Source organism: Pelobates fuscus, chromosome 9, assembly GCF_036172605.1.
Source record: "Pelobates fuscus isolate aPelFus1 chromosome 9, aPelFus1.pri, whole genome shotgun sequence".
In the NCBI taxonomy this organism is placed as follows: domain Eukaryota; kingdom Metazoa; phylum Chordata; class Amphibia; order Anura; family Pelobatidae; genus Pelobates; species Pelobates fuscus.
The window spans coordinates 50,532,195-50,548,443 of NC_086325.1; the positions used below are offsets into that span (position 1 = coordinate 50,532,195).

At 39.1% G+C, this 16,249-nt stretch overlaps 1 protein-coding gene across 2 annotated transcripts in view; it reads left to right on the forward strand.

The window, feature by feature from the left end:
- The window catches only part of KIAA1210 (KIAA1210 ortholog), an 80,458-nt gene extending 70,337 nt beyond the window's left edge, over positions 1-10,121 (forward strand). For both annotated transcript variants that reach the window (XM_063431946.1, XM_063431945.1), the window contains exons 7-12: positions 3,108-3,302; positions 4,218-4,308; positions 5,635-7,140; positions 8,290-8,390; positions 9,571-9,670; positions 9,979-10,121. In XM_063431946.1, coding sequence (XP_063288016.1) covers positions 3,108-3,302; positions 4,218-4,308; positions 5,635-7,140; positions 8,290-8,390; positions 9,571-9,670; positions 9,979-10,112 — 2,127 coding nt within the window. In that variant the 3' untranslated portion in view covers positions 10,113-10,121. The remainder of the gene's footprint in view (positions 1-3,107; positions 3,303-4,217; positions 4,309-5,634; positions 7,141-8,289; positions 8,391-9,570; positions 9,671-9,978) is intronic.
- Positions 10,122-16,249: the final 6,128 nt, after the last annotated feature.

Consider the following 16,249-nt stretch of genomic DNA (forward strand, 5'->3'; position numbering starts at 1 on the left):
ATGGGTTTTGTATTTAACCCTTTACTCCATCGGTTAAAAACAACAAAACACATTTCTTGGCATTGCTACTATACTACAATAAACCATATATTCTCAAGCATGCATCCCAACAATGGGAGGTATGAAATTGATAAGTGGATGGGTGAGCCTCTTTTGTCTGTGATGCGGCTTATATCCCTAGTAAAAGTGTGGCTCCCATCTGGTGAGAGAAACCATCCCCATCAGACTTGCCAGCTCCACTCAATGGGAAGTAAGTGCTGGTCAAAAAGGTGGCAGATCTTCTATAACTGTGGTCTGCCACTTTGGATCTTCTATAGATCCAAAGAAGTGCTAGCAAATCTGTATGTGTGGACATCTGGGTGTGTTTGTGTGTGTCCTCCAGAGATTCCCTCAGGTCCTTGAGAACAAGTACTAAATGATAGAGTTGGAATAGCAGAATAATGTTAACCGGGGAATTTTACTCCACCAACTTGTGGACACAGCAACATTTTGAGCTTTGAGGGGCCCTTGTGAAGCCTGAGGGTCGAAACGTTTGTCTGGAAGGATAAATGACCATTGAAAGAGTTATTCCTTTTAACCACATTGCACATTAAAGATCTATTCTAGCTGAGTGGTTTAAGAAGATTTGCATGAGTTATCATTATAGATGCCAGATTTAGCATTGCTCTGTATTTTTGGTCGCTTTTGTAAAAAGACTTGTAATTACAAATGGACAAATGATATACCTAATAATAATACTGAATATTCCTCTGTAATTATACGCTCCAATAGGTTACATATACGTTTTCTCTCTGCCAGTATTTGAGATCCTGTTTTCTAAAATTGAGAACAATAAGAGGAGATGCCCTAATTATGATTAACACCATTTAGATATTTTCCTATGGAGACAGATGGCGCTTGGTGCTTTTATATCTTGCGGATAATCTTGGCACAAGGCGAGATTAATGGCATGTAGAATTTCTGCGCAAATGTTAAACATCCCTGCCAGATGTTCGCTGTATTTTATGCCTATTCTTATAAAATGAGAAATGCTAATAATCACTTTTTGTTCAGTTTGCTTCTTGACTAGTAATTAAACACGCTTGTTCAAAATGTCTGGTTTGATTACAAGTTCCAAATTCATAATGGGGCATTCTATTCACCAAGGCGTCCCTAAATTCATTAAATATGTAAACCTGAAGCACAGTAATAGCCTCTGATTCTAGGCCGTGGGGATAACCAAAGATTGGCATTGGTATAATTATATATTTCTGTTGATTTGAACTTTGGGATCCTTTGTTTCTGTTTTAGTCTTGGAGGAAGGGAGTTGGAGGGGGTTAGGAGTTTGTATCCCAATTATTCAGCTCCTACAGCAAATAATGCAAGGATATTCAACCTTGTCCATGTGAATCCAAATGTCTTTACGAAATGTAGTCAGGCTTCAACAACAGTAGTGTAGAAGTATTGTATCATATCTGTAGACCCTTCCATGGCTTGCTGATAAATGTTGGTCTACACAGCTGTCTGCTTTATAATCTGGTTTATCAACTGTAATGGGGAAATAAAACCTCTTTGTACTAAGTGGTCACCTTAAATGCCTATTAACGCAGTCGGACCTGGTCTCCTGTATTACCAAAATATGCATGGATTGTGATCTTACATTTGATCAATATTAGGGCCCCTTCTTAGATTTAACCCCTTAACCCCTTAAGGACACATGACATGTGTGACATGTCATGATTCCCTTTTATTCCAGAAGTTTGGTTCTTAAGGGGTTAAGGACACAACTTCTGGAATAAAAGGGAATCATGACGGAATATTTCCGTCATCTGTCCTTAAAGGGTTAAGAAGAGGGTACTGAAAAGTGTACAGTTGGCATATCATGATTCTATTATTTGTGTGTTGCTTCATAAATAGTGATATAATTTGGATAGTAAATTAAACGCTCAACCTTTCAGTACATTTGAACAGTAATCTGAATAAATCAGTGTTTTATCAATATCTCAATAAAGGACTGAATTTACTGTAACTTAAAACTTAATTGAAAGAACTAAGAGTGCATATTATTTAATATTTATACGATGTTGGATTTGTACCCTGGCCCTTAGAAATGAACTTGCTTCATGAAAGATAAGAGTTCAATATACAAAATAATATATATGGGTGTGTTTTTACAATAAAAACAACTTGGGTGTGAATGCTCAGACCTACTACAGTGTGTGTGTGTGTGTGTGTGTGTGCGTATATATCTATTTTTTTATATTATATAAAAAAATAAATAAATAAATAGCAGATCCTTGCACTTACGCTTATAATCCCTTAATATGCCAGGGGCCCAAGCCAGGGCTCCAAAGTATTGCTATCCAAAAAGGTGGCTGCACTCCGGTCTTTCAATAAAATCCAATACTTTATTTGACATGTTTAACCCCTTAAGGGCCAAACTTCTGGAATAAAAGGGAATCATGACATGTCACACATGTCATGTGTCCTTAAGGGGTTAAAAGATCAGGATCAACGTTTCGGTCCACCTATGGGACTTTCTTCAGGATCAATAATAAACAAAAAGTGTGTGTGTGTGTATATAATTAGATTGGATTAGCCGTATGCAGTATGTAACATCGGGATCAGAAGAGAAACACAGAACTATATATATTGTGTGTGTGTGTGTGTGTAGGATTTTAGTTTTTAGGTGTGTTCATATAATGTAGGATTTTTTTTGTTTGTTTTTCATTGTATATTAAAGGATTTAGAATATTAAAAGTGAAATATAGAGCTTACTGTCATATAATCAAGAAGATGCCTGTCCCTAAAGAATCTCCATTATTTGGGATATGTTAAAACTGGTAGATCCCTGAAGCTTGGTGCAGGGATTAAAACTGAGTAATGTATGGATTGAGAATTGTGGGAGTTGTAGTTCATCAACATCTGGAAGGCCATAGTTTGGAGAACCCTGTTCTAGAGACAAGCTCCATAATGTGGTCATAGAAAAAAGGTAGAGTTTTGAGTTTTACCTGTGATCGGGATCAAATTAACAGTATTCGTGTTTGGGATCTATGTTAGCCTTGACTGTTTGCCCCTATAACCCTTAAAAATATATAATGATCTCCTTTTTGTCTGATTTTATACAGGTATCTTCTTGCCCTAGGAGTCCTTTGTCCAGTGTCCTCTCTTGCCCCACTTCCCCATCAAGCCGCTTGCATCTCCTGGACTTTACAGAACCAGCTAGCTCCTTGATCTGCCTGGATAACTCTGCAGCTAAGCACAGGATTGCCGTCAAGCCAAAGAACCAGAGAGGACCCACTGTGAAACTGAAGCAAACTGCAGTATGTGTTTATTATATAAACCCTTCTCCTCAGTCGCCTCTTTTCACATGGGGTAGAGCTCATGACTGAATGTATTGAACAGTGACAATTGAGCAAGTTGTGATGTTGACACCAAAACCTGTCTGATTGTCCCCATAATTTGAGAGCTCCAACCTAGAATGTATTTTTCTTTTTGTCATCCTTTTTTTACCCATGGTAATGTTCCAGTACTGATAACGATGCCTACATTTTGACACTCCTATTGACTGGCTAAGAGTAATGGGGAGCATAGTCCAGTGCAGCGGGAGTACTAAACATTTTCAGGAACTGTGGTTTTAATTCACTCAAGGTGTGATACTACATCATTTGGCTAAACACGACTTAAATTTCTTATCGTAGTAGCTTACAGTTTTTTGGTGGTAGATGCCAAGATGACTTGGCCTAGATGCCTAGATGATAAAGAGGTTGGATGCAGTAAATGTGGCAGTGACTATGATTTGAAGACTGTTGCCTCCTGAAGAAGGGGTGATAGAGAGGAGAAATTAACAAATGTTAAATGATGTTCATCTCTGACATTTTAATTTGAGTTTAAATTTGAGTCCTAAGAATCCAACCAATAAGTAATCCATGCCTGCACATTACGCTTTTTAACAGTGCCATTTCTTATACTGCCTTACTGTCTTGATGGTTGCAAAAGCAGCAACCTTTCAACACTCTCCTGGAATGGTGGGAGAGCTGTAAATAATAGTTCTCCCTAGTAGGACTTGAGCAGCAGGTTCGAACAAAACCCTGGAGGGTCAGTTGCCAACATTATTTGCAAGCAGGGGCTAAACATACAATACAAAGGGTTATTGGTTTGGAACAGAAACTGATGTTTAAGTATTTATGTGCCTTGTATAAATGTTTTAATATTTTTTTATTTATTTTTTTAAATAGTCTGTACAACCAAAAGGAACCAGCGTCAAAGGAAAGGTTGATACTGAAGAACCAGAATTGGATTCTGAACATGCAAAGTTTAATACTGAAGGTAGAGTAATGCCGTTTGTCTATAGAACCATGTCGTGCCCAGTTGTAAATCTCACATAGATGGGCATTCTCGGTGGTGTGTGACTGCACAGGGATTGTCCTGTCTCTTTAATAAATGACACTATAGCTTTCAGTATTAGAAAAAGAGTCCAGGCATTCCAATGTCTTCATGCACCTTTATTGGAATGTGTGGAACATTGCAACGTTTCAACTCCCAATGGAGTATTTTACTGAGATCATACACTTATGCACATTATTAATATACATTTTAATTTTTAATAATATTTATTGATTATATTATATTGATTGGTCTTTCCACTTTTTGAATAGGGCGCAGTTAGCCTAATATCATACCCATTGCAGTGTGATTTAATAAACATGTATGTGATTTCTCAGGGTATTGGCCTTATGTAGGAGGTATTGTAACTATATGCTCTGATTTGTTGTTTACCAGCCATATCTAGTATAGATGTATGTTATGCCTACTTTCATCATTACTGGAGATAGAGAAAAAAAAAGAAAAGAAGAATTGAATGTCACTAACTTTATAATTTTATTCAGAACTTCAAGACAAACAAAATATATCATAACTTCAGAGTAGGTTAAGCATTTTCGAAAATAGTGTGTGAACTTGGACCAGATGGGCTCCTAGAGAGTAATGTTCTATAGGTCAGAGCCCTTTTGTGTTTTAACAATAGTTTAAAATGCAGTATGTACCTTTTTTTGATCAAGGCATAAAAATACTAATTTTTAAGATTGGGGGATGGGGAAGGAATGAATAGGGGCTCCAGAAGAAAAAAGGTGGGATATATCTAGGTCAGGCCTGCACAACCTGCAACAACCCCCAAGATGTTCTGAACTACAACTCCCACGATCTCCTGGCTATCTGTTTCATTAGAAAAACATGGGCGTTGGCTATCTGTTTTATTAAATGAATCATGGACGTTGTAGTTAAAAAAAACACACAAAAAAACACAAACATCTGGGGGGGGGGAGGGGGAGGGGTGCAGGTTCGGCAGGTAGATTATTTTTTATGCTGTTGGACATGTAGTGTACCGAGGTAGCTTGTTCCTCTCCAAGATTGTTTTTGATGTTGGTTGTAATGAAACTGGGTGAGTTGATACTAGCAATAGTGAAAAAGGGGTGAGATTTTATGAGATGAAACGATAACCAGTTTAATGTTTTTAACAAAGTGGAGTGTGAGATTAATGGGAAAAAAATATACGGAAATTGACCGATCAAGTGATTAGTTTGTAAACCAGTTATCTGCTCCTGCTTGCTTTTTGAAATATAATTCACATGAATTAACACAATTTCTTTTTATTAGATATAGCGGTAAGGATATCTGTGGTTGATGCAAAGCCGCTTCTAGACTTGAAGGAAATTGAAGATACTAAGGGCAATGGCAAAAATGAGGGCCCTTTTGTATCTCTGACTCTAGAGTCTGAAGATAAGCAAGTGCCTAAGAGTGAAGCTGCACAATACGAAGCTAATGTGGATTTCCATATTAGTCAGACACCTGAAGAAGACCAAGTGGAGTATATTGCGGAAGCCACTGAGAAAAGAGAGGAAAGCGATCCAACCACAGAGTCCATTTTCACCATTCCTGTTTATGAGCTGGATGCAGTTCTGGATATGGCTGAGCTTCCTGAGACCACTGACCTGAAGGAGGAAATTGTAGACCGTGATATTTCCCCAAACCAGACCTGTGAAATGGTGGACACTTCCCCAAAGATTGATGAGAACTTGTCAGTGATTGTTACAGATGAGCCCATAATTAATGAATTTAAACAACAACTTGAGCTGGAACCATTAGAAACTTGTTTCTCTGGCACACAGTGTAAGTTAAATGTTAATACTGAGAGGACTTTAAATCTAGAGGAGACTTCATTGTTAAAAGATGATTTATTGGAACAAGAGTGCATTACTGCCACGTGTAGCAGTGACCAATCCACAGAGTCTTGTGAACCGTCTTGTGGAATTCTAATGGTGCACGATGTTCTAAGTGATGTTGTAGAGAGCCAAGAAATATTGGAATGTAAAGAAACACATGTATGTGCTGAGCACAGCGAATCAGATCACGTAAGCCCAAACACAGACAATGAAAGTTCAGCTATGCAATTTTCTGGAGAGTTAGTGTGTGAAAATGAAGTGGTTCATTTAGATGAAGGGGTAACTGAAAGCCCAATGGAGAAGACTGAAAATCTACTTGTTGAATCTGCTACAGAAATCAGTACCAGTGACTCTTGTTCTGTACAAGTGGCCAGTGGGACAGTTGGTAAAGAGCTGGATGTTCTGTCTTGCACTGACCCCTTGACAGAAACATATGAGGAATGTAAAAAAACAGAGACAAACCTTGAAAGCAAACAGAAATCTGCTGCTAAACCAGTGAGATTCACAGTAGCCCCTGCATGGCAAAGATCACTCTCTGTTGCATCCCCGAAAGAGTTTGCCTTCCGGAATATTCTAAAATCTGGGTCATTTGATAGTGCAGAGGAGACCGTTATTACAATTCATAAGGATGAATCTAGGAAAACGGACAAGCTTACTGATATCCCCCCAAAAAGTGATGAGGAATCTTTGGTTCCCTTTGGTGTCCGGTTGAGAAGCACATCCACCCCTTTAAAATATAGTGAAGCACATTTTGGGGAATCTGTTAAGCCAAGTACAGTAGATACTCTACATTTGGATTTGAAGCAAAATACTCCAAAACCAACAAAGACAGCGCAGATTCGCTCAGATGCTACAAAGGAATCAAAACCTTTGCATACCAATGAAAATCGAACACCACTGAAACCAAAAGCAGACGATCCTTCTCTGAAAGAAATCATAGGTATTGACTTTTCCTGAGCCTTTTCGCTTAGTAATAAGAAACTGTTCAAATGCACTGTGCATTTTATTTTAAACATACATGAATTGATCTAACTCTGACTATATGATACTTGAATGATATTAATGAAAGTGGTCTGGGTCTGTTTAAGCCTGCAATGTAAAATGTTTACATTGAACGTTCACGGCCCTCTAGTGGCTGTCGGGAAGACGTCCGCTGGAGACGCTTCCTCTGCTATAACGGAGTTAAACTTTGTTATGGATCAAATGCTACCCTTAGAGAGTTGTATGAGCTAGCTTCAGCAACATTGATGGTGTCAGCCAAATATGCGGATCGGCAGCAAAGAGAGCAGCAGGGCGAGGGCCGAAAGGTAAGAAATACTCACCTTTCAAACCCTCACACTGTGATGGGGGACACCTAGATAGGTAGCAGGACACTATATAGTGTTATGAATACATGATTGTTTTCCTAACGCTATAATGTTCCTTTAAGAATAAGAAATTGTGTATATACAAACATAAATAGGAATTGCAAAAAAGAAGGGATGATTGAAATATTAAAGAAAGCTTATGTAAAAGTGTAATCTGGTCAAAAGTGTAAAAAAAAAAAAAAAAGGTTAATGGCAGATCACATATGAATAGGCATGACTTGAATTTAGATTTTGTCTCTTAAATAAATATCATATAATGTCTGTTTGCACACAGCCCTGTGGCTGTAGCAGAGCAATGTTTCGCATGCACAGTTTTGGCGGAACGGATTCAATGTTTTATTTATTTCAAAACACTCTGTACACAATAGGCTTTGCTATAATTAAAAACTGTGAGGCTACTTAAAGTGACCCTTTTAAAAGAGATCTGAAAAGGTCCCCATGTATTTCAGCTTGGATGACTCCATGTCCATTATTATTATTATTATTTTATTTTTTAATGCGGTTCAGGAGTAGGTATTCTTTCAAAGTTATAGGAGCAAATGTATCTTTATTTTTGTTTACATATCTGTGTGTAATAAATTACTGTGTCTTCTTTGCCATCGGCCTCCCATCTGTCCACCTGTTCTATCCATCTTCTCACTGCTACCGCATTCACTTTTTAAGGTCATACAGAGACCTGACTATCAAGGAATATCTAACCCCATCTGAATTTTCTTGAACAGCACCTAGCTGGATTTCAGTGGCAAAACAAAAAAGGAAAGGATTTCAGGAACATCCTCTTGCCAGAGAGGAGAACATTACAGCTGAAAACAACCAAGCCAAGGTATCTGCTTGCAATTTGTAAAGTAAACACATCTTAAGGAATTGCTGTTTTTTTTAATTACATTTTAATATATTTTATGGGACATTTTTTTGGGAGGTTACTCCCTCAACAAAAACAGGATGTGGTGGATTATATATTCTGGAATGACTTAATGTGAGAAATATTCATTCACAGAAACTCTCTACCGTACCTTCTGACAGCCACAACTATAGTAAAATCCAGCATTAACAGGTTTTTTAATAGGTTTTATGTCAAACTACATACAGCCTTGACTCCTCCACCAGTCAGAGTCTCAGTACATCGCTCGGAGAGTAATGGATTCCCCAGTCAGTGTCCATGTTGTGAAACAATATTGATATGTTTAGTTTTCTGGGCCAGAAGAGTAGGTTGAACCCTATAGCAGGGTTTATTGGAATGTTGGTCACATGTAGGTGGAGATCTTAGAAAGCCAGAAAAAGGTGTGTGTGTGTGTGTGTGTGTGTGTGTGTGTGTGTGTGTGTGTGTGTGTGTGTGTGTGTGTGTGTGTGTGTGTGTGTGTGTGTGTGTGTGTGTGTGTGTGTGTGTGTGTGTGTGTGTGTGTGTAGAAGAGAAAAAAATGATGTGAAGGCCATCTACACTGAGAAGGTTTATTGACGAAATGAGGAAAGATGAGTTCAGGCACATGGTGGCATAGAAAGAGAGGGGACGAGGCAGCAAAATATTGAACCTTGTGATATACCCATTGGAAAAGGGAGAATGGACGACCGTTAGTGACTAAGGATCAGTTACCTGGGATGATAATGATGATTTGGGTTTAGGGTTACCTGAGAAGACGGAGTGGTTAAAAAGCAAGGATGCAGTGTATTGAGACCATAGAGAAGATCAAAGTAAGAAATATGTTAGTTGGGGTCATAGGGTGGTAAGTTGACATAAAGATAATTTTGAGACCCTAGCAAACGATAAAAAGATAGTTGGATGGAAAAGCATAACAAAAGTCTATATATTTTTTAAATCTAATTATTTATATAAGATATGGTTAACCTACCTGGAAGTTACAAAAAAAGATAAACATGTTGCTTTTCCTCAGCTCACACCAAATTTCCATGCTGGAATATGAAAACCAGAGAGAACAAAGAGGGGTGGGAAGTGGGAGGGATGGGCATTTATATTTGTGTTTAATTGCCGTTGTTTTTACTTTAAGGGTGCTTTGGAAATTTCCCTAAAAATTAGCAACGATTCCAAAACACAAAGCGAAGAGATAAAGCCAAAGAAAGAACTTCAGTGCATTGACATTTATCCAGGTAAAATTGCAGTTCATTGGTGTCCATGCTTTTAATATAAATTCCTCAGAGGTTTGGTTTTTTGAGAGGGAGGGGGGGGGGGGGGGGGTTGGGGTGGGAAAGGGGAGCAGCCTACCTAGGAGCCATATTGTGAATTTTGGAAGGATCTAGCCTGCATATTTGGTGATCTCTTACCCATTCTTGTACCTTTTTGAGAAAGGAAAATTAAATTTATTTTTTAAAAGCATGCTTGAATTTTCTACTACTTAAAGTTTCAATAGTTTAAATTTCTGTAAATGTGTTACTAAGGAATTATCGTTTATTTTCAGCTGAATCTATAGATATCCGACCAGGACCAGAAAAATTTCCTGCCTCCCTTCAAAATCCAGATGAACCTCCATGGCTGTCTCTAGCCAAGAAGAAGGCAAAGGCATGGAGCGAGATGCCTCCTATCACGCAGTAGCATATATATATATATATATATATAATATGTGTGTGTTTTGTATGCACCCACGTGTGAACTTCGGTTTACTGTTGCCAACTCTCGCCAATTGTCAAGTGTTAAAATATTTCTTGGTTTTGGTACTTTTCGTTCTGGACGGTACACTCGCTTTCTGGCTTTGCAGAGTTCTAAGCAATTGGTCAGATGTCAATTTTCCACTTTTACATTGAACAAAAACTACTCTTATGTGAGTTATGTATTTTTTAAATGTTTCCTTTAGGAAACCTGCTATGTAAATGATTCCAGGTGATGCCTAAAGGAAAAATGCTATATTTTTTATATTTTCTGATTTAGGTGAAAATAAATAAATGTAAAAAAAAAAAGTGCAAGTTGAGAAAATTTACGATTTTGTGATTCTTATATAATTAATCTTTTGTTTCCTGGTGAATCATTCTGTTTTCAGTCCCTCTGATAGAATTAGTGATCTAAATGCATCTCACTGTGTCTCAAATCAGCCTAAATCAATAGTTTATAATAACCACTGTCTGAAAACAGGCGAGCTGTAAGTCATTTTAAAATGACAATTAAAGGGACGCTATAAGTATAATGAACTCATCTTATTGCAGTGGTTATGGTGCCTGGAGTCCCCTGGTATCATTCCCTGGTTAAATTTTTGTTGACCGTTCGAGGTTTGAAACTGCTTTTGAACTGACGGTCCCAAGGCACTCTTAGCTTGGTCCTGTCCGGAGGTATGGCCTGGGTGGAGACGCACTCTTCCGAAGCCATATTAACTCATACCAGCAATGGACATATGTGATAGACTGCGCCTGTGGCCATCCTGGGATCCTTATTCAGTATTAAACTATTGGAAATCGTTTTAACACGCAGTAGTGAGATGGTGCCATTAGACTCCATGCACCATAACCTCTTTATTGAGATGATGTGATTATGATGCTTAGATTGTCTCAACTGGACACCTTAGAAAATACGTATGGATTTCTCCTCGTAATTTCCTTCCATTCTAAACCAGCAAGTATTCATATTGGACAACAATTCTCTTGAATCTTCATTACTGAACAATAATGATACATTAAGACTTTGCAATGAATTAACCTGTAAATTTCAGCCGCCCTGTTTACCTAAAGTGTCAAAGTAGTATTGAAGAGCTAGGCAGCCACTATTAGAGCTCTAATCAACCACGTATAGCTATTGAATATATTCCATCCTGTTTAGAAATGCACTGCCACATTGTGACTCCAGTGTTCTTGAAGGTGACTTGTTTGGTTTTCTTCTCGTGGTTGGACCAGGAATTGTATTTTCCCATCTCCAATCAATGCTGCCAGATGTGTGCACTCTACACAATTATTTATGTTCACACCCACAGTTACAGAAACATAAGGAAATGTGTTTATTGACCTTATACAGGATTGCATGGTACACTTTTTTGTATTTTAGGCATAGTTTTTACTTCACACCTGTTGACATCCAGTGAGAGAAAATCCCATTTCTCTTAAAACACCATCATTATACTTTACAAATTGTGTGCTAGAGCAGGGGTTTCCAACCCAGTCCTCAAGTACCTCCTACCAGTCCCGGATTTAGGGATTACCCTGTTGTGTCTAAAGTGTTTTTTGTTTTTTCCCCAAAACACCTTCAACGCAATTGAGTAATCCTTAAATCCTGGACTGTTAGGGGGTACTTGAGGACTGGGTTGGGAACCACTGTGCTAGAGCATTTGTGCAACCCCATTGGGATTATTCATTAAAGTAAGAATTTTAGAGGCTTGACAATAGCACACTTTAAGCTAAAATTAATATAAGTAAATACAATTCCCCATCTCATCTATTCAAACTTAAAGGAACACAAAGGCTTTAGGAATACAAACCTGTATTCTTAACGGTATAGTGCCCTGATCCCTATTTAAAAGCCCAAATGGAACTTTATTTTCCAGCGCAGACACACACATGGTACGGATACCTGCTTCCCACTACGTCATCCTGAAGACATGACTTCCACAATTGTTGTCCAGTCCAATGCTCCTCCTAGAGGAGGTGGACAAGCATGCATCCAATCAAAAACTTCTCATCGGAAAGAATTGAATGTGGTGCTTTCCTATAAGCAGCAATTGGTCAAACGACGGAGTTTCACTTGGTGGTGGTTGTTGCCGGAAGCACCCCCAGTGGTTATCTGGAAGGTAGTCACTAGAGGTGGCTTTAACCCTACAAAATGACTTGTACTGTAGGGTCAAAATCACTTAATTGAACTGAAGTGTTCTGGCTACATTTAGTGGACCTAACTTGTCTGAAATTCCCCATTTAGTAAAAAAATTGTGAATTAAAAAGTTCCAGTGACACTTCATATTTAATGAACTATGAACTTTTTGACTAAAGATATTCCATATGCACATGTTCAGAAACAAAGCAGAGCAAACGATATGTACCAATATATGTCAAACATGGAACATGTTTATTTGAGAGGACTGCATTTCCCTATAGAAATGTAGGTTTTATGCATGTTTTGTATAAAAGTATCCTTCTGATTGTTTTATATACTTGTATTTTTGTAGTTCTCTTTTGCAAAATGGTTTTATTCCTCTGAATTGTTCCACCACAGTGTGTTTATTAAATGAGCAACTTTATTATTTATAATATTCATTTAAACTTTCATATTGCAATAAATTTTATACATAAAATCTTTAATGTGACTCTTTTTGAGTAAGCCTTATTTGATTCAACAGTTTATTTACAGTTTATAGGCAGGGATTGTACTGCCCAAGCGCTACCATCTGGAGCTGCTCTATAGCTCCTGGAAACCGTGTTTTTATACTCCTCACTAACTGTCAGAAGATACTACACTATATTGTTTTCTCTTAGTTCTTTTCTCTCCACATATCCACTGACCATCTCCTGGATTCGAGACTATCTACAAGGCACTTCTTCCTCATTTCTATACTGAACTGTACTTTTTACCAGAAGGAAGAGACTCTGGTTTGGGTTATTTTAGCTGCCTACGAATACTCTCATTAGCGCTAGAAATTCTCTATTTGTTTTAATGTACCTTAAATACCTGAAAATTGTTGCTGCCATTAATGTTTTAGATGCATGTGAAATATATCTGCAAGCTGAACATTGCCCACATTGGAATTTGTCAATGGGTTTCCTCAGCCACAATTTAGAAGTGTTTGTCTGCTGGTGGTAAATACATGGGTGCTAAGAGATCTTTCATACCCCTCCTAGCTGTGACTGTTGGATGAGGACTCGGAACCTCCTTTAGATGTACATCAGAAGTCCTAATTGACCAGTACTTCCTACTTGCTTGGAAGCTTTGCATTATGGTGTGGGTAACCCATGGGAGAGCTTGACATTCCCCTCCCTACAGGTGTGTTTATGGGATGGCGTCTTGATTAATAGGAACTGGCTGGTGGATCTGCCTTCAGAGGCATTTATTATGCTGCTGGTGCTCCGCCTGATATTTTTAAACCTTTGCCCCTCTAATTTAAGACGGTCCTCTTCTCGTGGTAGTTTTTCTTCTTTTTTATATACTTTCCTACTTTACTGTGTTGATTCCCTTTATGTATGTAAATTTTTCTATCATATCCCCCCATCTCGTCTTTCCTTCAAGCTGTACATGTTAAGATCATTTAACTTTTCCTTGTAAGTTTTATCCTATAATCCATGAATCAGTTTAGTAACCCTTCTCCAAAGTATCAATATTCTTCTGGAGATACGGTCTCCAGTACTGCGTACAATACTCCAAGTGAGGTCTCACCAGGGTTCTGTACAATGGCCTGAGTACTTCCCTCTTTCTACTGTGAATGCCTCTCCCTATTCAACCGAGCATTCTGCTAGCATTTTCTGCTGCTCTATTACATTGTCTGCCTACCTTTTTAAGTCATCTGAAATAATTACCCCTAAATCCCTTTCCGCAGATGTTGAGATTAGGACTTTATCAAATATTCTATACTCTTATACTCTGCCCTTGGGTTTTTACGTCCAAGATGCATCATCTTGCACTTATTCAGATTAAATGTCAGCTGCCACAGCTCTGACCATCTTTCTATTTTACCTAAATCATTTGCCTTATCCCTCCTGAAACATCAACCCTGCTACATATCTTGGAATCAACAGCAAAAAGACATACCTTGCCATCCTGACCTTCTGCAACATCCCTAATAAAAATATTAAAGAGAATGGGTCCAAGTACAGATCCCTGATGTACCCCACTAGTGGTAAGACCATGCTTTGAATATACTCCATTGCCTGTCACTCAGCCACTGCCTTACTCATTAAACAATATTGGAACCCAAACTTAAAAATTGCAGTTTGATAAGCCTTCTATATGCAACAGTGTCAAAAGCCTTACTAGTATCTAGGTAAGCGATGTCTACTGCACCACCCTGATCTATTTATTTTAGTTACCCAATCAATAAGATTAGTTTGGCATGATCTCCCTGAAGTAAAACCCATGTTGTCTCTGATCTTGAAATCCATGTGTTTTTTACATGTTCAACAAACTGATCCTTTAACATGGTTTCCATTACTTTCCCCACTACTGAAGTAAGGCTTACTGGCCTATAGTTGCCCGACTCCTCCCTACTACCTTTCTTGTCCGACTCCTCCCTACTACCATTCGCTAACATCCAATCTTCTGGGACTACTCCTGTTATCAATGATTGGTTACATAAATCTTTTAATGGTTTTGCTAGTCCACCACTAAGCTATTTTAACAACTTTGGGTGTATTCCATCAGGTCCCATTGACTTATTTGTCTTTACTTTTGACAGTTGAAATAGAACCTCTTCTTCTGTAAAGTCACATGCAACAAATGACTCATTTGTCCTTTTTCCTAACTGAGGCCCCTTTTCTTTATTTTCATCTGTAAATACTGAACAAAAATATTAATTGAGACAGTCAGCTAGACCTTTATCCTCTTCTACATACCTTCCTTCTTTTTTTTTTTTTTTTTAATTTATTTTAGTTGTGCAGGGAAAGTTACAAACAGCACACACTGCCATAACAGCTAGGGCATGCAAATCTTCAGACATAGAATTACATAGGTTATGCATTAGAAATCATAGCACATTTTTGTAAATTGTTGTCGCTTAACATAAAGTTGCATCCATTTTTGGTATTTCTGAGGGCTAGGGAAACATACAGTATTATCGGCTATGCATAAAAGAAAAGCCACTTATAGGTTACTTATAGGTTAATTAACGTTTTCAATGCCCCCAGAGTGGATGGAGTCTGCGCCTTTTTCCAAGAAACATTAAACTAAAGGCCAACATCAGAATATAAAGGGCATGCTAAACTGAGTGTACATACAAATTAAGGTGTCACGCTTAGAGAAGTGGGTAACATGCAAACACTTTTAACTGTCGCTGAGGAGTGCTAAGTATCACCCCCTCGCCCCCCAATTACTTGTTCAGTCCAGGGTTATACACTAAATTTGTGTGGCAATGAGACTTGCTTTCAAAGAGTTCTCTCGTATATCTCCATAGTCTCTGCTTGCTTTGGACTCAGTCTCTTTCAGGGTCGCGCGGTGGGCACCGTGCGGCAGATCTTGAGTAGTATAGCTCCCGGCAGGGTACCTCATGGATCGCTGTGTCGGGGTGATGATCAGTTGCAGTTCAGGGTCCTGCGGTTTGTTCTGTGTGGCTGGTGTTTGCCTGTGTAGTTTCCTTCCCCGCTGCCTGTCGCGGTTTTATCCCCATCCCTGTCTCAGCTTCGGGGCCTGTGTGGTTTGTTTAAAGGCAGGGGTGCCTGTGGGTGGGTGGCTGCAGTAGTGGACTGTGCTGCAGATGCCTTCAGCCCCTCCTGGTTGTTGCCACTCCGGGTAGGCAGGTAGTTGCTGGTTTCAGTGCCCACACACGCGGCCGCCGCCATCTTAGTTTCGATGTTTCCATCGCGGGTCGGGGGCGCCCTTACTGCGGCACCTTGGGTGCTGTGTGGTGGTCGGGGCTCGAGGGTGAGGACCGGGATCACCCCCCCGGTCCATAGGGGGGGGAACGGAGCCGGTTCCTCACGGGTCTGGCTCTTGGCGGAGCATCGGTAGGCAGGATAGCTGGGCAGCGGCCGTCTTCCCCGCTCACCGCTGGAGTAGGCCTCGGTGTGCCAGTGAGGATTCTTCCTCCAGGGGACTAAAACCCTTTGGGTCAGCCT